At 45.7% G+C, this 23,166-nt stretch overlaps 1 protein-coding gene across 5 annotated transcripts in view; it reads right to left on the reverse strand.

Moving 5' to 3' along the window:
- Positions 1–23,166, reverse strand: part of VPS35L (VPS35 endosomal protein sorting factor like) — a 1,107,598-nt gene that overhangs the window by 21,903 nt on the left and 1,062,529 nt on the right. For all 5 annotated transcript variants that reach the window (XM_040358550.1, XM_040358549.1, XM_040358548.1 and 2 more), the window contains 2 exons: positions 13,416–13,534; positions 4,564–4,710 (listed from right to left, as the gene is read on the reverse strand). In XM_040358550.1, coding sequence (XP_040214484.1) covers positions 4,564–4,710; positions 13,416–13,534 — 266 coding nt within the window. The remainder of the gene's footprint in view (positions 1–4,563; positions 4,711–13,415; positions 13,535–23,166) is intronic.

A 23,166-nucleotide genomic window follows, 5' to 3' on the forward strand; every position in this document is an offset into this window, starting at 1 on the left:
CGCCGATAAATACGGTATATATCTTTTGTTGCCCTGGGGGCCACAAACAATATATATATCCAAATCCCCAGGGGGTCCATATTAAATCAACAGGGGGGCCACATTTGGCCAGTGGGCCAGACTTTGGACATGCCTGGCATACAGTTTATTTTCCTGCTGATGTTACATCATTAATGTTACCCTGCATTCAGTCGTGAATGTAATGCATACATGGCCCAAAAAATTGTCAGACTGTATAAGTGGCACAAGAGATGGTGAGAGACTGTATACACAGGGCCACTGTTAGAAATCATGGGACTCCGTACAGCCTACCTGATGGTGCCCCGGCACCAGCTCCACCCACCTCATCCCACCTACCCACCTAAAAAAAAATATGCAGTTTTGTTTGTGAAAGCAGAGTTCTTCTACAAGCACTCACATGGAATGCTGTGTAGCCCAATTAGAAGCCCTAAAAATGTTTGTTTTAGTTTCTGGACTTAGTGCTAGACACAATCACCAGTTGTGTGTGAAAACCAGGATCTAGCGTTAAGCACAGAAGCTGAAACAACCATTTTCAGGGCTCCTGATTGGGCTACACAGCATTCCATATGGGCACCTGCAGATGAACTCTGGTGAATTGAGTGCTAAATCCAGCAGGATTTCAACTTTATTGCGATCACAAAGGGAAAAATAACATCCCTTGTGATAGCTGGGGCAGTGGCAGGTGCTTTTTATGGAAAGATCAGGGATCTTTTAGACCACTGATCTCTCCCTTGCGCTCCAAGGCAACTGTTCAAACACAGATCAGTTTGATTGGCTATTTTCCTGGCTCGACCAGCCAGGTAACCACAGAGTTGAAACCGGAAGTTGTGTAAACCTAGTAGATTACAGCTTCATTCATCAGGGAGGAGATGGTGAAATAGATATTTCTTCCTCTACTCTTTATTTCATAAACCTGAGCACTTACAATGAAAGAGCCCAGGAAAACAGGGGCGGGCTGTGGGTGAACAGAACAGCGTGATCATTTTAGCTGCATAAAAATCAACAGGGCTACAGTATATCTACAGACTTCACTGCAATTGGGGGTGGTAAAAACATGCAGTAGAGCTGCACATTTTTACTATACCCCCCCCAAACGTAAGTGCAAATGAAGCCTAAGGCCCCTTTCACATGATTGTTCTAATCAGGTCTGCCTGTCAGTTTTTCAGGCAGACCCAGTCAGCCCCTCCATTCTCCATTATGGAGCGATGTCTGTAAATTGACTTGTGTCTGTTTACACCTGCCTATCTTCAAACTGATCTGCTAGAAAGAAATGGAAGGGGATCCGTTCTCCTCAGTCTAGGCGGATCCGATTAGAAGGCATACAATGGTAAACAGACAGTGTCCATTTACACCTGACTCCCCATAGAGCAGAGTGGGCTTAGTTTATATCCGTTCTGCATAAATGGAGCCTACACGGACCTATCATCCGCCCACTCTGCTCAGCAGGGAATCAGCAGACAGATTCTCTGCTAAGCAAAGTGGAGTCCCCCCTGTGTGATAGGAGCCCAAGGATGCATTTCATTGTCCTTTAATGATCATCATCATTATAATCACACAATAAAGGTGCTGTTGCTCAAAGCACATGTACTTTGTGACTATCATGATGATGATCACATTTGGCTGCTGCATAATTCAACTTACTAAACAGCCAGGGCATGACATGGGGGAAAGGTGTGTGTGTATGTCTGTACCTTTTCTGAGACTTCTCTGCTGACCATCTCTCTGTGTGCTGCCTGCTGAGTTTGTGTGTCACATGAAGAGGTGGATGGACATGGACTGCTGCCTCTTCTCTTCTTCGCTGCCTCTGCCACCCTACCCTGAGCCTTCCATCGTTCTTCGGAATCCCTCAGCTGGAGCCCAATCTCTCATCAGCACTTACTTGCTGAAGGGGGCAGACAATGAGCAAGCTAAAATCACTCCACCATAAGCAGCAGCGACTGTCAGCCAGGACTTCATCATCTGCAAATGTGGCACTTTCTATTGTATACATCCACCTACAGTCTTTGGGTACCCCCCCCCCTATCAGCTGCCCTGTCGCCTCGGGCAGCGGGGGTGTCATCTGGCAGAGGAGAAGTGCATTAGCAGGGCCAGGACTTGAGTCAGGAGAGGCGAGCAGGTGAAGTTAAGGGTGCCCGACCGGGGCTGTGCTGTGCTGCCTGTCAGTGTGCTAAACTGGGTACAGGTGCAAGCAGGGGCTGCCCATGCCAAAAAAATAAAATAATGGAGTGGGGTCCCCCTATAATCTATACACCCTTAGGCCCCTTTCAGACGGATGGCTGTTTTGCCGCAGCAGCAAAGGTGATGGCGGGATATCAACTTCTTATCAGCCCCTGAGAAAGTCATTCAGACGGCACGCTTGGACAGGTATAGAAGTGCCTGATTTGTGGCACCGGAGTGTGAGTCTATACTAATTTGTGGGATTTGCGACATGCTGACACTTTTTCCGCCTATGTGAATGTAACCTTTTATTTATTTTTTATTAGTTTTTAAGCGGTATTTCACTATTGTTAGCCTCTTTTTCCATGCATATGGGATTTCCGTCTTGATGTAGCGATCTGTGATCCAGGGTAATAATTGAGAACAGCAGTCTGGAGAGGAATATGCAAAAGTGCTTTCAGACCTTCCAGTAATCTTGGAGGTCAATTGTGACAGTAAACTAATTTTGAATTCCGCTTTATCAGCACAGTGGTGGCAGAAAGATCTTCATCTGCATTTTAGGTATTTAATCATGAACTTATGGACTATACTTTATGTATAAAGGATGTTTTGTATATTTTCTGTATGCTATTTGTATGTTTATATCTGCACGGGTTTAAGTAGTTGCTCCTTCGCTATTGATTTGACATTGCAAGTCCTGTGCCCTGTACTGTATAATTAAGACAATTATTCTTTTAGGCTTTCTAAAAAAAAACTTAGGGGAAAAAGGAGAGATCGGTATATCAGTGGCGGCCCGTCCATAGGGGGCGCAGGGGCGCCGCCCCCCCAAAGCTACTCATCAACCCAAAAAAAAAAAAAAAATTACATTTTTTTTTATAACATGTCCCTTTAAGTGTGTGTGTGTGTGTGGGGGGGGGGGGGGGAGCGCGGCCACAGAGGTGCTGTGGGAAGCATGATGTCATCGAAATCATGAGATTGGGAAAGCAAATCTATCGGCTGGCTTTTATACTGCCCATGGAGCGCAAAGCTCCGCGCTCTCACAACCACTCTGTGTGTCCTGTTGGTGGTTAGTGATTGGCTGGTCCATAGGACTTAGGGCGGTGCTTTTATCGGACCAGCCAATCACTTCCGGTTTTCTCAGTGACTCATCCTGGCTAAGTCTGAACATGAGAGGATTTCGGCCGGTGATCGGGACATCTCACTGAGCTGCTAGCAGGTAATTAAGCAGAGAACTCTCGTGTTGTGCTCTCAGAACGTGCAGCAGTTTCCTGAGAAGCTTTTAGCACATTTCCTGGGGACAGTAATCTGGATGGGGCTGCTAGTGTTATTACACATCTCCAGTATGTGTAACACGAGGGTTCCCAGCTCTGCGACCTCCTAGAGTCATGCTGTGTGTATAGGTCTGTATTCTCTCATCTCTCTTCTATATCTCTCTCTTTCTATTCTAAATCTATCTATCTATCTATCTATTCTATATCTATATCTATTTCTATCTATCTATCTATCTATATATTCTATATCTATTTCTATCTATCTATTTCTATCTATCTATCTATTATCTCTATATATCTATTCTCTATCTATCTATATCTATATTTCTATCTATCTATTCTATATCTATCTATCTATTATATCTATCTATCTCTCTATATATCTATCTATCTATTATATCTCTATCTATCCTATATATATAGCTATCTATCTATCTATCTATCTATCTATCTATCTATCTATTTCTATCCATCTAGCTATTCTATATCTATCTATTTCTATCTATCTATCTATCTACCTATCTATCTATCTATTCTATATCTATAGCTAGCTATCTATTCTATATCTATCTATTCTATATCTATTCTATATCTATCTATCTATTCTATATCTATCTATCTATCTATCTATTATATCTCTATCTATTCTATCTCTCTATCTATCTATCTATCTATCTATCTATCTATCTATCTATCTATCTATTCTATATATATATATATATAGCTATCTATCTATCTATCTATTCTATATATATAGCTATCTATCTATCTATCTATCTATCTATCTATTCTATATCTATAGCTAGCTATCTATCTATCTATTCTATATCTATAGCTATCTGTCTATTCTATATCTATTTCTATCTGTCTGTCTGTCTGTCTGTCTGTCTATCTATCTATCTATCTATCTATCTATCTATCTATCCATCCATCTATCTATCTATCCTATATCTCTGTCCGTCTGTCTGTAAGCCCAATCATGGGTGAGTGACGTTGGGGGGGGGGGGGTGGTGGTTGTGATTTTGTTTGCGCCCCCCTAAAAAAATGGAGCACCAGCCGCCACTGGGTATAATTAACATATTGACATGGAGGTACTTATGATATAGTGTCTTACCATAGTTTTGTTGTCAGAATAGCCATGTTTTTGAGACAAATTCCACAAATTTACAGCCAGCTGATTCAGCTTGTTGTTCCTTAGATCCCCATGAGCAAGAATGCTGTTAAAGAATAGCAGAGCAAGGCTACTCTGACGCTTCAATGTCTATGAATGAAAAAAAACATATAGAATAATAGTATATATATCAAATGTCAACAGCTTATAAATTAGATATTATTTAATTACCACAAACAAAAATGTTTTTTCTTTTTTAGTTTTGGATAGTGCAGGGAACTGTTTAGAACTCTAATTTTTACCTCTTATCCTGTCAGCAGAACAGAAACATTAGGAGCAATTTTCAAGAGGGACACAGAAGGAATCAAAACCAGAGCCCTCCTATAGATTCTTATTTCTTTGCATAAAGAGAGTGAAAATGTACCCGATATCAGCCACCTTGGCATTATAATTTTTTTTTACAAATTACCAAATTCAAATTGTCAAATTGGCATCCTTACCAAATATCAATGCTAATAAAAAGAATTCTGAAAAAAAAATCAATGGTAGAAGCAGTCCAGATAGGATGAAATAGTATAGGTATATGTCGTTCGTTTACAAGTTTTTTTTTATTAATGTGACTGGGACAGGTTTCTTTGTCAACAGCGTGACCCAGTGTTAAAGTTCACCAAACAACAGGCTTTTGAACCTACGTTAGCATAAGGATGTTATCTCAAGGGGGGGGATCTGATAGGAATTGTCCCTCATTGAATTAAGAGAATTTCCTGCAACCTCCTGATTGAAGACCACATTTAGTTGGACTGTGTTAATTAGATAATAATACCAGGTGTGTGTATATATTAAATGAGGTTCATTTCATCTCTTGTCCGATCAAAGGCCACAATAGGCCCTGTGTTATGTAAAGGGCTGGGGCAACCAGGAACTATCCAGGTGTCGTGTAAGATACTAATTGTAGGAACTAGATGTCAGGAAATTACCCCCCATGAGGTCCTTAAGTGTCATTTCAAAGGACACATATTCAACCAATCATATTAGAGAGGTTTTTTTATTCTTAGAATGAGAAAATTGCATCGCAAGGGTATAAAAACACAGTCAAAGTTAGACTGAGGTCAGACTGGATCATGATCTGACTTGGGAACCTTGGTGAAGTACTCTGTAAATATACTCTATAATTTCCTTATTCTCTCCTATAATCTGTTTCTCCCTTTATCCTACTTTTTGTCTTAACTTACTGTTGAATCCTTTACAGCAATATTATTGTTTGTATTTTATATGTTATAACACTACTTGTATGTTGTATGTGTATCAGCTGTATTCTCTCTGATCTTATTGTTTGTATCTTATATGTTATAACACTACTTGTATGATTGTATGTGTATCAGCAGTATTCTCTCTGATCTAAAGTAATATCATTTCTGTTATGGTTATGGGATTAATACAAGTTTCTTTTTCTGTATAATAAACTAATTATTTTCTTTTTCCACTGCTATCGTGTGCTTTAATTTTATATAGACAACAGGTTATTAACCAATCATTTTTATGTATCATTAATCATTTAAGTGAGGTGTAAACTGAGCTAACACAATGTTCACCCGCGATTGCTCCACAGAGCCAGAGCGGGGATCTGTGTATGTAAACAAACAGATTCCTGTTCTGACAGGGCAGTAGAGAAAGATCTGCTATCCCTAGTGATCAGGAACAGCATTCTCTCTCCTCCTCCTCCAGTGACCCCCACAGTTTGAAACACCTCCCTAGGGAAAACGTAACCCTTGATCTCCCCCTAGTGTTAAAAAAGTCAAACAAAGGATTCGCCCCGGGACCTGATAAACATATTTATAGCTTATACTCTGTATGGACTAACAAGGTTTCTAGGGATACATCACCACACACACATTCACAGTTCACCTCTCTTTCCTATCTGTTAGTATCCCTCTGTTTTTCCATGTTTCTAACAATCTCCATGTCGCTACCATCTTTGGCCCAGGCCTTTCATTCATAAATATTCTTATGCTAATACTCATTGATTCTACTTTACTACGTTAGATGCCTGACAAACATACTTATGTTCACAGCCTATACTTTTTATGGACTAACGAGGTCTGTATGGATACATCACTACACCTAAGCCATGCCTGCTCTCCATTTGGCCCCTGGTGGGGTCCCTTTCTGACTCCGCCCCCTCAGCTCCCGGGTGAGACATCTGCTGCCCATTGTGTCCATGTGCAATAACACACACAGCCACTGGGGGGCGGCGCGTCCCTGAGATGCCGATGCGCGTGCCTGGCGGCCGCGATGTCTGCCAGGTACCCGCGATCGGCAATGACAGAGCAGGGACGTGGAGCTAAACACAGAGCTCCACGTCCTGTCAGGGAGAGGAAACAGATGTCCCTTGTACATAGGGAAACAGCATCGGTCACCTCCCCCAGTCAGTCCCCCTCCCCCCACAGTAAGAATCACTCCCAGGATACACATTTAACCCCTTCCTCGCCCCCCTAGTGTTAACCCCTTCCCTGCCAGTCACATTTATACAGTAATCAATGCATTTTTATAGCACTGTTTGCTGTATTAATGTGAATGGTCCCAAAAATGTGTCAAAAGTGTCCGATGCAATATCGCAGTCCTGCCAAAATTTGCAGATCGCCGTATTACTAGTAATAATAATAATAAAAATGTCAGAATTCTATCCCCTATTTTGTAGCCACTATAACTTTTGCGTAAACCAATTACTATACGCTTATTGCGATTTTTTTTACCAAAAATATGTAGAATACGTATCGGCCTAAACTGAGAAAAAAAATGGGATATTTATTATAGCAAAAAGTAAAAAATATTGTGTTTTTATTTCAAAATTGTCGCCCTTTTATTGTTTATAGCGCAAAAAATAAAAACCGCAGAGGTGATCAAATACCACCAAAAGAAAGCTCTATTTGTGGAAAAAAAAGGACGTAAATTTTGCTTGGGAGGCACGTCGCATTACCGCGCAGTTTTAATTTAAAGCGACGCAGTGCTGAAAGCTGAAATTTCGCCTGGGCAGGAAGGGGGTATATGTGCCCAGTAAGCAAGTGGTTAAGCGGGGTCCTTTTTTCTTTTTTTATATATATAAAGTTGTATTCAAAATTATTCAACCCCCACTGAAATTGATTGTTTTGCCAAGTTTTACATTGATTTTGATCATCCTGTCATCCTGCTTACAATTAAATCAAAGAGGCACGTGTAGGTCAGACAAATATAACATAACATTTATAATGAAATAACCACAAATGTCTTTTCTGTGCTCACATCATTATCAGTTTTATTCAACCCCCAATTGACATTCAATCTTAGTACTTAGTACAACATCCTTTTACAGTTATAACAGCTTTTAAACTTGAAGCATAGCTTGACACAAGTGTCTTGCAGCGATCTACGGGTATCTTTGCCCATTCGTCATGGGCAAAAGCCTCCAGTTCAGTCACATTCTTAGGCTTGCGCACTGCAACTGCTTTCTTTAAGTCCCACCAGAGGTTCTCAATCGGATTTAAGTCTGCTGACTGCGATGGCCACTCCAAAATGTTCCAGCCTTTAATACATGCTCTAGTGGACATGGAGGTATGCTTGGGATCATTGTCCTGTTGAAAGGCCCAACGTCTCCCAAGCCTCAGGTTTGTGACGGACTGCATCACATTGTTATCCACTATCTCCTGGTACTGAAGAGAATTCATGGTACCTTGCACATGCTGAAGCTTCCCTGTACCTGCAGAAGCAAAACAGCCCCAAAGCATGATTGACCCCCCGCCATGCTTCACAGTAGGCAAGGTGTTCTTTTCATCATAGGCCTTGTTCTTCCTCCTCCAAACATAGCGTTGATGCATGGGTCCAAACACTTCTAATTTTGTTTCATCAGTCCACAGAACACAATCCCAAAACTTCTGTGGTTTGTCCACATGATTTTTGCATACTGCAGTCGACTCTTCTTATTCTTTGGAGACAGCCTGGGAGTTCTGGCATGGAGGCCTTCATTACGCAGTGTGCGCCGTATTGTGTGAGCAGAAACTTCAGTACCCACATCTGACAAGTCTTTTGTCAGTTCCTCAGCAGTCACAAGGGGACTTTTCTCCACTCTACGCTTCAGGTAGCGCTCAGCAGTCGAAGTCAGCATCTTCTTTCTGCCACGACCAGGTAGCGTTTCAACAGTGCCCTTTGGCTTGAATTTGCGAATGATGCTTCCTATGGTGTCTTTTGGTATGTTTAACATCTTTGCAATCTTCTTATAGCCATTGCCCTTCCTGTGAAGAGTAATCACCTCTTCTCTTGTCTTCCCGGACCATTCTCTTGACTTCACCATGTTTGTAACCACACCAGTAAATGTCTAGAAGGAGCTGAGTATCACAGTCATTTTAAAGCTGCCTGATTGGTGCTTATTAGGCTTTATTGCTGCTCCCTGACATCCACAGGTGTTTTTAATACCTGATTGAAAACACTTCAATGAACCTCTGTTCTTCAGAGTGGTAGTCTTTAAGGGGTTGAATAATTGTGTAAATGAAGAATTCACAAAATAAACATTTACTACTGTATTACAAAACCAATTGATGTCATTTTAGTTGCATATGGTTCTTTAAGAAGTCCTTGTAGGATTTCATTCTGAATACAATTACAAATGTACACTAAATTCCCTAAAACCCTTTACAGCATTGGGGGGTTGAATAATTTTGAACACAACTGTATATATAAATGTCTTAGGAGAATATCTGAACAATTTCAGTGTGTTATATGTCATCTGGTTATAAATGTGGGAATTTAAATGTAAAAGGAGAGCCTAGGACTTGACTTAGCAAAATGGAAAATTGATGCTTCAAGGGGGGTTTCAAGGGGGAAGAGAGACACGAGCGAGGAATAAAAGTACGGAGAACGGGACCGCTACCTATATATACGCACAACCAACTCCCCCATTTTATACGCCTTTCCTCGAAGTCGGAGGCGTAATTCCTGATTTTTATTAATTTACTTTTTTTTTTTTTTTTTTTAAATTCTTATGCGTAGACCCACGAGTGGAGGGCGCTCCCGTATACGCACGAACAAATATTGTTGCTACTTTCCGTGATCACAGGTGGGCCGGTCCACGGAAAGGGAGGGAGAGGGGAAGGGGAGAGGGAAAAGGGGAAAGTATATCCCCACTCCTGCACCTCTTCTTCTTTTTTTTCTTTTCCTTCCCTCTTTTCCTCATCTCCTCTTGTTTTTTGTAAAAAGTCTGGTATATGAAGATGACTAAAATAATATTGACATTGTATAATGTGAAAGGTCTGAACCTACCAGAAAAACGTAGCAAACTATATGCGGAATGCAGGAGACTTGAATCGCATATTTTGTTTCTCCAAGAGACACATTTAAAAAAAAAAAATTCAAAAGCTGGGAAATCATAGATATCCCAGTGTGTATCATAGTGCATCGCAGACCTCAAATGCAAAAGGAGTAGCAATTATATCAACCCAGCTAGCATGGAAAGAAATAAAGACAATCACAGATGAGGAGGGGCGGCTATTGATTGTAAAGGGTTTAATATATAACCAAAAGTTTACCTTGGTGAATATATATCTGCCCAACAAAGGTCAAGTAGCAGCCTTGGAGAGGTATATGAATGTTATACATCAAAATAAGGAGGGAACTTTGTTGATGGGAGCAGATTTATATATGGCACTAGATCCAACTTTAGACGCCTCAAGGGGAACTTCTCATTTATCGTACATAAAACTACGAAAAGCAAAAAGAATGTTTCAGGAGCTGCAGGTAGGAGACAGCTGGAGAACTCTACATGATACATGATAGAGACTATACTTTATTTTCAGCAAAACATAAAACCTATTCTAGGATAAAGTGTGCCGCAATGTATTAGGGAGACCTCCATAGGTTCATTTACGATTTCAGATCACGCCCCATCTAATTGTGTCATAGAATGGGGAGAACCCACCACTCGATAATGGCAGTGGAAGGTTAACAAAACCCTCTTGAAAGAACACAGATAGCACAGGAATTAGAATTGTTTTTTTTCAACCAACAAATCAGAGGAAGTGTCACCTTTCTGTATATGGAAAACACATAAATGCTATATAAGGGGCATACTTATATCAGCAGGAGCACGTAGAAAAAGACAGCAGGGGGCCCAATTAGAATCACTGCTTGGAGATATTAAAAGGTTAGAGACTTTACATAAGAAATCGCAGACTCTCCAGAGAGAGAAGGAACTAACTGGCCTACGAGAGGAACTGAATGCGCGGCTACCAGATAAAGCAAAAACAGCGACAAGGACACAAAATTATATAGAACGCATTAAAACGCAGGGAGATGCATTGGTATATTCATCTCAGGCAATAGCGAAGGCGTTCCGTAATCATTATGTTGGCCTATATCAATTGGATGCACGAGACCAAGGAGGCAGGGTAAGTAAAGAAGAAGAGGCTGGGGCTTATATAGAAGCCTTGGGGATGCCTAGATTGACTGACAAAGAAGCAGAAGACATAGATGGCCCAATAACCATTGAGGAATTTTTGGAGGCTTTGAAAACATTAAAACCTGGTAAAGCCCCGGGCCCGGACGGATTCACCTTGCTATATTATAAAACTTTCGCGGATAAGCTGGCATCAGGGTTCGTGGAGGCCTATAATTCGATACTAGAAGGGCGAACAATACCAATAGAAACGCTGATGGCCCATATAACAGTGATACATAAAGAGGGGAAAGACCCGGCTCAATGTTCAAGTTACCGTCCAATCTCACTGTTAAATGTGGACCTAAAGATCCTCGCGAAAATACTCTCAACCAGATTACTACCATTTATACCTACACTAATACATCCTGAGCAGGTAGGATTTACGCCAGAAAATGAAGGTAGGGAGAATACGCAAAGAGCCATAAGTGCCATACATTACGCTCAACATTATCAAGAACCACTAGTATTAGTATCCACAGACACAGAAAAAGCGTTTGATAGGGTGGACTGGTCTTTCCTGAGAGCGACCATACAACATGTAGGGCTGAAAAGGGGGATGCAGAACTGGGTTATGAGTCTATATTCCTTCCAAAAAGCTAGAATTAAGATAAATTAAGTACTCTCAGAGCCCTTCTCCATTAAGAATGGAACATGTCAGGGATGCCCATTGTCTCCGATTATTTTTATTCTAACATTGGAGCCCTTTCTCAGAATGATAAGGGCAAATTCAGACATTAGGGGCATCAGAGCAAAGGGAAGGGAGAATAAAGTGGCTGCATTTGCGGATGACCTGTTTTTTATAACCCTCCCAGCGCTATCCTTGTCGGCATTAATGACTGAAATGGATAAGTATGGGAAATTGTCTAATTTTAAGGTTAACTATAATAAATCAAAAGCAATGGGCATTGAGACGAGTACAGTATTACAACAGCAGCTATCAATTTTTTTTGCATTAGATGGACACATTCTCATATAGGCTACCTCGGGATAAAAATACCAAATAGGTTAAATAATAAATAGGTTAATTAAATAAATAATGGGATAAGGAGGCATTCACCTGGTTTGGTAGAATCAACATAATTAAAATGAATGTACCTATTACAGACTTTTCCTATTAAAGCGGGGGTTCCACGGGAATTCGTTTTTTTTTAGATGCTTCTGGCGCTGTTACCTTTGCTAATCTGGTACTCACGTGTCCTAGTATTGCAGCCGCCAGCATGGTCATTCTGCCGCAAAAGATATTTTATAAAAATATTCGATGGACGTTTCCATCTTGCTTGTGGGCACTGTGAAGCCCACAAGCAAATCCTTTCGGGATACGGTGAATGCTGATGTCCCAGCATTCACCACTCTATCCCGCGCATGTGCAGTGTTGACGGCGAGCAGCGCCGGTATACAAACACAGGTATGCAAATATGCGGCCTCACAGAAGACCTACTTCAGTGAGGCTGCATGTATGTGTGCACTTGGTGGCAAGAGGTCAAGAGCATCCTACGCGCTTGTATTCACATGAGATAAGCCTTAATGACACAGTACGATAGATGGCTTTTTTAAATATGGCTTCTTATATTTTTTAATAACATGTGTCATTTGTCACATTTTGGATTTAAAGGATAAGTTCTCCTTTCATAACATGTTGCACCCATATTCAGGGTGTAACATGTAACATGTTATGAAAGCACCGAAAAGCACTCCGATCTCTCTGCTAGCTGCCATTTTTTTTAAATGTGGTTGCGTGGGGCTTTGCCCCCACAGTGCTCTGTGAATTGAAAGAGCGCCATGGTAGTTAATTCATGCTTCCTGTCAGAATGTATCGGTTTCCTTGTACGATATAGTAGATACACTGACAATTCTGCAGGAGGCCTGAAAGGCATCAGCGATCTGCTAATCACTGGTGCAATGCTTTACAGGCTCCTGCAACAACAAATAATAAAATACAAATTTTTTTTACCAGCAAAAAAATGTGCATTTATTATTTTTTGGAAAAAGGTGAACTTATCCTTAAGGCTGGGTTCACACTATCGCTGCATGCAGCTCACAGCAGGGGTCTGGTGCATCACATTTACCATTTCAGGTCTGATTTTAGCACAAATTTTGGGCAGAATTACGACCTGAAACGGACCATAAAACGCACAGGACCTCTGTGCAAATTTCCACTGGAGCCGCAGTGAAGATATGTAAACCGGCTCCGGTCAAAATATCCTGCTATTGCAAATTGGATGTGGGGAACCCACATCCAATTCACAATAGTGTGAACCCAGCCTTAAGGTACATACTGTAAGTGCAGAGTGGGGATATAAAATAGTTTATTATGAGGTTAACCAATGAATATTAAAACTGCTAAATTTGGCCTGGGCATGAAAGAGTTAAATACTTTGTTTGCAATACTCACATTTTCTTTTCCAAGAGCTTTCAGGTGCTCCAAAATCTGGCCAATAATTGTATCACACAGTTTGCCAATCTCCGTTAGGAATTTTGCATCTCCTCCATAGAGGTCATCATTGGAGTCAACTAAAGATAAAAACAGATTAAAATGACTTTTAGATGGCAAAGTTGTATTTGTAGATATAATTCCTTTTTGTATTATAAGCTAATGGTCTTTTAACCGTGGCTTTCCTAATTTCTCGAATATACTAGCAGTAAACTAAAACACAAGTCTGTTACAAAGACATTAGAACAAGAACATTATCATTAGAATCTGCTCCCAAAAAAACTAAAGAAAAAAAAAAAGATTCTTCGTCCATTTGGCCATATAGTTATGTCTCAGTGGTGTTTCAGATTGTGGGGTATCAGAAGCTTGTTTTATGTATATGATTAGTCCCCTACAAGTTGCACCTGTAATGCAAAGCTTTCAAAGGGAGTAGGAGAGAAAGCTAGGTTCACACTACTGCAATACAATTTTGCAATACAATTTTGATCCGACTTTCAGTGCGATCATGTAGTGCTACTTGGACGCAACTTTGATAAAGTTTGTATATTCCATGGGGCCAAAATTATTAATACACCGCTCAAAAAAAATAAAGGAACACTGTGAAAACATATCAGATCTCAACGGGCAAAAATCTCATGATTGATATCTATACCGATATGGACTGAGTAATGTGTTAGGAATGAAAGGATGAAAGTGAGGCGGTGGTGTCTGTGCTGTGAAAATCCACTACCACAATAAAACTGTGAAACAAAAAGAGTGAATAAGTGATACACTTAATAAATAAATAAGCACGAGCAAATGCAAAAAATTGTAAACCGTGCATAACAAACACACGATCCAAATCATTAAAGGATCACTAAAGGATTTTTTTTTTTTTTAGCTAAATAGCTTCCTTTACCTTACTGCAGTACTGGTTTCATGTCCTTATTGTTCGTTTTTGCTTTGAAGTAGCTGTAATTCTGCTGTGATCTCCACACTTCCTGCTTGTCTGGCTTCTTATAACCACAGTACTGGGAGCTTTTCACGGTGGTCTAAGCTGTCATTACTCTGTGTCTAAAACTCCTCAGAACCAATCAGATTCATTTTAAAAACAAAACACTGCCCTGGATTTGTTTGTTTTTGTTCTGTGGGTCTCTTTACTTCACAGAAACATGAAACCAGTTTAAAACCGAAAGTGAAACTAGAGGCACATTATATGATTGAATTTAATCAATTTTTAAAAGGAATCAGTTAACTTTTATGTCTCTATACCCTGTAAACAGTAATTTCAGCAAAAAAAAAGTTTTCCTTTAGTGACCCTTTAACCACTTGAGACCCGCGCTATTGACAAAAGACGTCAACAGTGTGGCTCTCAGGTGCCAACTGGACGTCTTTGGACGTCATTTCAAGTGCATTACCCGCGCGCGCCTCTGGGGGGCGCGCAGCGGGTAAACACTGTTCCAGCATATCGCTGGGGAGCCAATGCGTGTACCTGGCGGCTGCGATGTCCGCCGGGTACACGCGATTGTCGGTAACACAGCAGATACGTGGAGCTCTGTGTGTAAACACAGAGCTCCATGTGCTGTCAGAGGAGAGGAGAACGATCTGTGTCCCTTGTACATAGGGGGTTTATGTGCCCAGTAAGCAAGTGGTTAAGTCCAAAAAAACGTAGAAGTCCAAAACTTGCTGAAATAACAATATAAAAATATATACAAAAAAATATATATAAAAAGTTCTTGTGTGATGGTGTCTCCCACCACCAATAGACAGTGTTGTACACACACAATACTTGGAAGATTCTGCAGTGATACACCTCTGTGTCTGCAAGCAGCTCACCTCACTGCTGTTGGATAGACGGAAAACGCACACCGCAGAGTGTGGATACAGATGATATATATATATAACACGATGTGGTAGTCTCCTCTCTGTTGCTGCAGTCCTCTCAAAGGCAGATATGAGCCATACATGGAGATGCAAAGACAGGGAGCGCAATCATAGCATACCTTGGGCAGAGAACCACAATGGGACTGATAACATTCTCACAAAGTGGCACTCACTTGTGGTAAATGAGTGTGAGCAATACTCCACGAACGCCAAGTTCGTAAGCCCTCAGTAAGTGTGTGGGTCTGATCTAGTCCCCTTCTGTTTCCAGATCGTCAGTTAGATGGATACTCAGTGGATGGTAGGCTCATGAAAAAGAAGACATATACAGTACAGACCAAAAGTTTGGACACACCTTCTCATTCAAAGAGTTTTCTTGATTTTCATGACTATGAAAATTGTAGATTCACACTGAAGGCATCAAAACTATGAATTAACACATGTGGAAATTATACATAACAAAAAAGTGTGAAACAACTGACAATATATTTCATATTCTAGGTTCTTCAAAGTAGCCGCACCTTCACCAACTCCCGAAAGATATCGCCCACCACCTCATGCACAGACAGGATTTTGTCCCAAACACAGAGCGTGCCAAGTGTAGTAAAGCACAACTACGCTGACTAAATAAAGTGACGATAACTCAAAACCCCTGCGGACCCCGAAGTCACCATACACTCGCTCAGCATAGGTCAGGGCCGGAAGGCGGGGGTAGCCAATGACCCCCGTAAGAACCTCCATGTTGAAGGGACATTGGACCAGAAAATGGTCCATGGTCTCCAATGTCCTTCCACATTCCCGTCGGGGACAGCCCCTGTCCCCTAGGTTCAGATATTTGAGATTTGCACGGACGTACAGTCGTCCATGGAATGACCTCCATGCAAGATCCCAAAATTTATTCGGAATTCTGGAAGAATTCAAGAGGGCTAACCCCTCCGTGAGGACCCTCTCAGGACAGTCCCTTAAAGACAGGGGCTTCAAAATGTCAGAGGCCATGACCCTCGGGTACAGCTCACGCCGACCCAGAGAGCCCACCTCAAGGGCAGTTATCCGCCACTGCCTCAGTACCTTCAATGCCAGGGGGACGTAAGACGGGAGATACCCATGCGATCTCCTCAGATCGCCGGGCCTCCCCCCCTCCCCCAAGAACAGCAAGAGCCAGTCCTTGCATGAACATTCCCACCAGGAAGGCGCGTCCACAAAGATGGACTGCAAGTTGTACTTTACAAAAATGATGATGAAGAACACCACCGGGTTGACCATGTCCAACCCTCCTTGCCTTCGCTGGTGATATGTGACCTCCCTCTTGATCAGGTTCAGTCTGTTTCCCCACAACAGCAGGAAGAACAGACCATAGACCCGAGCATAGAGAGATGCTGGCAAAAGACACACGTAGCTCACAAAGAGAAACTCAGGCAATAAGTACGTCTTGACCAAGCATACCCTTTCCCTTAGGGAAAGTTTCCAACCTCTCCAGGCCTTCACCTTCCGAGTGGCACTCACCAGCCTGCGCTCCCAATTTAGCTTGGGATAATCACCCGGGCCGAAATGAATGCCAAGTACTCGAATCTCTGGTACGGGCGTGGGGAACACATCCGGAAGGGGGAACTGCTCCCCCTCCTTCCCCATACAGAAAACTTCACTCTTGTCCCAATTGACCAGCGAACCCGACGCCTCAGAGTAGCACCCGATCTGGGTTTCCACATAATGGGCATCCTCACGACCAGATACCACCACCGAGACGTCATCCGCGTAGGCCACGACCCTCACTGCCGAAACCGGACCCCCGACAGGTCCCACCGGAACCCCCCCCAGACGCTCGCAGTCTAGCCTCCTTACGAAGGGGTCAACCGCAAAGACGTACAGAAGGGGGCTCAACGGGCAGCCCTGCCGGACACCAGAGTCCACAGCAAAAGGCCCGACCCACCCAACCGTTGACAAGAGGGAAGCTCTCAGCTCCCCTATACAATACCTGTAGCCAATCAACAAATTGATCAGGCAGACCGTATCTCCTCAGAAGCAGCCAAAGGTACTCATGGTTCACCCGATCAAACGCCTTAGCCTGATCCAGTGCAAGCAGAAACCGCTCGCTGCCATCAGCCCTGCACCTTTCCACAGCCTCCCAGACGTTCAGGACGGCACCAAAAGTGCCCCGGCCAGGAATTGTGCAGTGCTGAGAGGGAGACAGCATCCTGCCCGCCAAAGCAGACAGATGTGTAAACAAGATCTTTGCCAGTATCTTCCTATCTGTGGTAAGAAGGGCAATCGGACGCCAATTCTCCACCACAGACGGATCTTTCCCTTTTGACAGAAGGATCAGAGCTGACCTTCTCATTGAGGGAGGCAGCAGGCCATAGGCCAAACATTCACTAAACACGTCCCTCAGATGAGGAGCCAAGAGGCTCTTAAAGGTTTTGTAGAACTCGGCCGTGAGCCCATCGGGCCCAGGCGACTTTTTAGAAGCTAAAGAGCTGATAGCCTGCTCGACTTCAGCTACCGAGATCTCTTCTGTCAGAGAGTCAGGAAGGTCAGACCCCACTTCCAGCGGGGTCTCATCAAGGAATACCCTGACTTTCTCCATGTCTAGAGGCCGCTTCTTCAGGAGGTCCAAAAAGTGGTCTCTGACGACACCCAGGATCCCCGATCTGGACCGGACCAGAGATCCTGAGGCATCCTTCAGGCCGTGTACGACCTTTGAACTCGCCGCCTCACCACAGCTCCTGTAGGGATCAGGAGAGATAAACTTCCCATAATCCCTCTCAAAAACCAGGGAGGCGAGACGGTCGTACTGACACTCCTTCATCTGCGCCTTCTGACCGGATATCTGTTCCCGAGAGCCCCCAGAGGACACCAGGCGGTCAAGCTGCCTGCGTAGTCTCTGGTAGGCCTGGTACTTGGAGGCTGCCCTGTACCCAGAGATTTCCCGGAAAAAATCGCCAGACCTCTTTTTAACTACTTCCCACCACTCAAGGCGGGAGCAGTTGCCCTCAAGGAGCGAGGTCTGGTCCAGGAAGAAAACCTCATAGGGTTCCCTAACCTCAGGATCCTCCAGTAGCGACCCTTTCAGGCGCCACAAACCCCTCCCTTTCTGAGGAGTGTCTGCAACATTCAGGGCCACAGACACCATACAGTGATCGGAGAACTCTACCGACTGCAGCTCGGGAGCCGAGCAGGCAGAGTCCTCCTTTAAAAAAAACCTATCTAATCTACTCTTAGAACTACCTCGGGCAAATGTGAAACCAGTGAGGTTGGGGAGGTGACGAACGTGCACATCCACCAACCCCGCCTCCCTCACTACGCTATTCAAAAAAGTACTATCATATCCCAGAGGGTTGGCGGCACCTGCCCGGTCTTTGTGCCTAGTGATCATATTGAAGTCACCACCAAAGATCACCTGCTGGGATGTAAAAAGATAAGGCTTAACTGCCGTAAGGAGGCTCTTCCTCTCCCTCTTGGACTGAGGGCCATAGAAATTAATGAGCCGGAGGAATTGCCCCCTCACGACAGCGTCCACCACCAGACATCTACCAATCTCCACTTCAATCACTCGCCGGCAAGCCACCGAACCAGTCTTAAAAAGGACCGCAACACCACTGCAGGGCTCGGCCGCAAGAGACCAGAGGGAGGGCCCACATCTCCACTCCCTCTTTGCTAGATGCATCTCTGCCACAGATGCCAGCCAGGTCTCCTGCAAAAACAAAATGTCAGCTTCAACACGGCTGAGAAAATCAAAGGCCATAAAACGAGCTCCTGCAGAACGAATACTTGCGACATTAATGGTCGCAAGCCGTATTGGAGAGGGTACCGCCATCAAAATGATTGAAAGGGTCACGTTCTCCTTCATACTACATAATACATAAACCTATACACATATTTACACTTCCTCCTCCTCCTCGGAATCCGAGGAGGAGAGGACACTGAACGGGTTCCCCAGGGACACCCCACTTCGTGCCCCTGGGGGAACCCCACCCTTCACAGGGAGCCTCCCGCCCCCAGATTTATTAGCCTGCCCCTTCTTCCTCCTATGTCTGACTTGCTCCCACTCCTGCCATTTCTCCGAGGTGACAACACCACCCCCCTCCTCAGACCCGCTGCTCGAGACCTCCTTAGCCCTCTTATGCGAGGCCCGAGCAGCATCCGTCTCCATGGCCATGGGTCCAGAAGGGGGGGGTAGGAGAGGCAGGAGGGGGGCCAGAGACAGGGGGGAACCAGATCTTTCTGTATGGGAGGAAGAAGGGGGAGGGGGGGATGGGACTTGGGAGGGGGGGACGAGGGGGGGTACGAGGAGGTTTTTTTTTAAGGCCAGGTGATGGGAGGGGGCATGGGCGAGGAGGTGGGGGGGAAGGGGGATGGGGATCGGCCCTGCAACAAAAGGAGGGAAAGGCCAGGGCCCCGGATCCTCAGACCCAGGACCTCCAGGCCCTCCCGACTCCTCCCCACCGGCTCTGCCTTCCGGAGGATCGGGAGCCTCCTGGCCAACTGAGCCCGTGTCTCCCGGGAGGGAGCCCATCGCCCACGCCTGCTCCGCCTTCTTTGAGGCTGCTGGCCTGTTGGTCCCTCCGAAGGGGCATTAGGGGCTCCAGGATCCCCACCCCCCCGCCATCACTCGCCGGGGGTGCTTCGGCCGCTCCCGGCCCAGGAGGTCCCCCCCCTGAGAAAGAACCCCGATATGCTTTGGGGCACCTGCTAAACGGGTGCCCCATCTCACCACACAAGTTGCAGCATATCTTCCCACATGACTCGGACAGGTGGCCAAACTCGTGGCACCGGCCACATCTGACCACCGTGCAGTCCGAGCTCATGTGGGTCGGGCTGCCGCACTTGAAGCAACGACGGGGCTGTCCCGGGTAGAAGGCCAGGATCCGGTCTCTGCCTAGGAAGGCGCTGCCAGGGAGGTGGGCAACACTGTTGCCCTCCCTCTTAAGCCGGGTCCTGGTCAACCAAGCCCCGGTCCAGACCCCGCGCTCATCAAGGTTCTTCCTCAGGGGGGGTCTGCAACTGCCCGTACCTCCCAAGCCAGGTGGCAATGTCCTCCGGAGGGAGCGACTCATTCCTCACCAGGATGGTGATGTTCTTAACCTCCTCCTGCCTGGAGATGGGAATGAGCCTGTACCTCTTCCAAGGGTCAACGCCCCTCACCAACCCAAAGCTGGTGATGAAGCGTTCCATACACACAGGAGTGACAAAACTTATATCAAACTCCCGTGTGTTGGTGGGGTGGATGACAGCAAAAAGGTCACCCACCCCAAAACCCAAGGAGAGTACCAGGCCCACCACCTCACCTCGGGCGGGGCAGGGGTCCGGACCCTCGTACCGAAGCTGGACAACATTCCTACACCTCCTCTCTGGACCACCTGTACCCCTCGTCCACGCCGACCCCTGCATCCTCTCCTGGTCAGTAGGGGGGTGCGGAAATTCTGGGCGCCAAACCGGCTGTACAGGTGGTCCAGAGGGGCACGAGAGCTCGCCACCTGGGTGAAAGAGCGACCCCCCTTTAGGGCAGACAATAAGTTGGCCTCCGGAGACCCCCGAAAGATGTTCTCGGGAAGCGGGGCACCCCCTTAGCACCCCCAGAAGTGGGGGGGGACGGGGGGGCCCAAATCCCTGCCGGTGGTGTTGCACCCACCCCCGCTGAACTACCCTGACCCACCACCCTTGGCCTGACTACAGGCTCCTCCCCCCCCGGGGCCACAGCAGAGGGGGGTAACTCCCCCACCAAACTCCCCCACCCAGACCCCTCTGCGACCTCACCAGCCCCTTGGGACTCAACCCGCACACTTGACTCTGGGGGGATGCCCCCCTGGGACCCCTCCAGCTGACGGATAAAATCATATGCAGCACTGTCCTCCGGGAGGGGCCCCACCTGACAATCCCCCCACCCCGCCTGTGCCGCTGGAAGCCCTTCAGGGCTGGTGTCCATATGGACCTGGGGGGTAGGCAGCTTACCGTCCATACCGTCCTGCCGGGGGTGCCAAAAGGTGCTTGCTGCAATAACCGGGACTGGGCACCCCTGCACCTCTGGCCCATCACCCCCCAGGTCCACTCCCGTGCTGGTGACACCAGCCGAAAAGTCACGGGAAGTCACTTGCGGGCGCGGGGGGACACTTCCGGTCCCAGAGTGCTGGATGGAGGCTGGCCACACCCCCCTTCCCTGAAAAGGGGCTGGTCCCTACTGGGGAATGTGGCCTCAGCCACTCCTCCTCCCTCAGCTGGCGCCATCTTGACCATGCTGCATTGTATGGTCTTCCCTGATTTTGGTCTTACTTGCACACTCCCACCATGCTTCAACCCCTCTCCTTGTTGTTTAATAGTAGCAGGAGCAAGCTCGACTGCTTGTTGGTGGGTCATGGGGGTCTCTACATGGCGGGGGGCTACCGCACCATGGTCACCTGGGAGCCTGGGCACAATGACCTGCAAACGTCGGGGGGTTCCCCCCAGTGGTGCTTCAGCCCGGCGACCTCCTGGATCATTGGGCCCCTCGAGGTTAGTCACACCCCCAGTCCCTTCCATGGACTGGGAACCTGGCTCCCGGGGGCCCTCCCCAGGTTTTATGGTCTTACTGGGCACCACACCACCGGAGCTTACACCCCCCTCCACACTAGTCCCAGGCTCCTCTGGCTTCCCCAGCTTCTGGGAGGGTTGGGACCCTGACCGCCCGCTCCTCCTCACCGCCTGGCTTCCCTCCTTGCTTGCCTGCTGGAGGGTCTTCCCGAGCTCCTCTAGGAAGCTCACCTCTCCAGCCCCACGCTCAAAAAAAACTAAATACCCCCATATCTCCTTCACCTCTAGCCTCAAGGTGTTGATGGCACCCCTGTACTCCGACCTCTTGTTACTGGAGCACCTGTCCCTCTTGCTCCTCAGGCCTGCGAGAGTTGTCATTTTTTCCACGCAGGCCTGGGATATCCTCACCAGCAGGGATTTGATCTTATCCCGCCTCTTCCTAGTTTTAGCCTCCGTCTCACCTGGTTGGGGAGCGGTCCAATCAGATAGTCCTTCCTGGGTCCCTAAGAAGAGACGGTCCTCCCTGCTGATGGTGGTGGTGCTATGGCTGGAGGGCAGGTGCTGCTGGTTCTTCCGAAGGCCGGTCCCTCTCCTGGGCTGAGGGAGGACATCCCTCCCCTCTTCCGGGGCCAGGGGCTGGGGCTGGAGGCTGGTCCTGGTGGCTGGATCTCTGGAACACAGGAGCTCAGGAAACAGGTCTTCTCACTGCTCCAGCAGGAAGTAGAATGACAAAAGTGGGAGGAGCTGGAACCGATTTGGTCTGCAGTTCCCCTTCATGCTCACCGTCCCCTTCATGAACAGCGATCTGTCATTTACCCACGTCAGTCCCACCCCCTTCAGTTAGAACACACCCAGGGAACATAATTAACCCCTCCCTCGCCCCTAGTGTTAACCCCTTCCCTGCCAGTGGCATTTTAATAGTAAGCAAGGCATTTTTAGAGCACTGAACACTATAAAAATGCCAGTGGTCCCAAAAAAGTGTCCGATGTGTCTGCCATAATATCGCAGTACCGATAAAAATCGTTGATCGCCGCCATTACTAGTAAAAAAAAAAAGATTAATAAAAATGCCATAAAAATAACCCCTATTTTGTAGACGCTATAACTTTTGCGCAAACCAAACGCTTATTGCGATTTTTTGGAACAAAAAAGATGTAGAAGAATACGTATCGGCCTAAACTGAGAAAAAAAAAGTTTATTTTATATATATTTATGGGGATATTTATTATAGCAAAAAGTCAAAAATATTCTTTATTTTTTAAAATTGTCGCTCTATTTTTGTTTATAGCTTAAAAAAAAACAAAAAAAAAACGCAGAGGTGATCAAATATCACCAAAAGAAAGCTCTCTTTG

The sequence above is a fragment of the Rana temporaria genome, chromosome 6 (genome assembly GCF_905171775.1).
Source record: "Rana temporaria chromosome 6, aRanTem1.1, whole genome shotgun sequence".
NCBI classification, from domain to species: domain Eukaryota; kingdom Metazoa; phylum Chordata; class Amphibia; order Anura; family Ranidae; genus Rana; species Rana temporaria.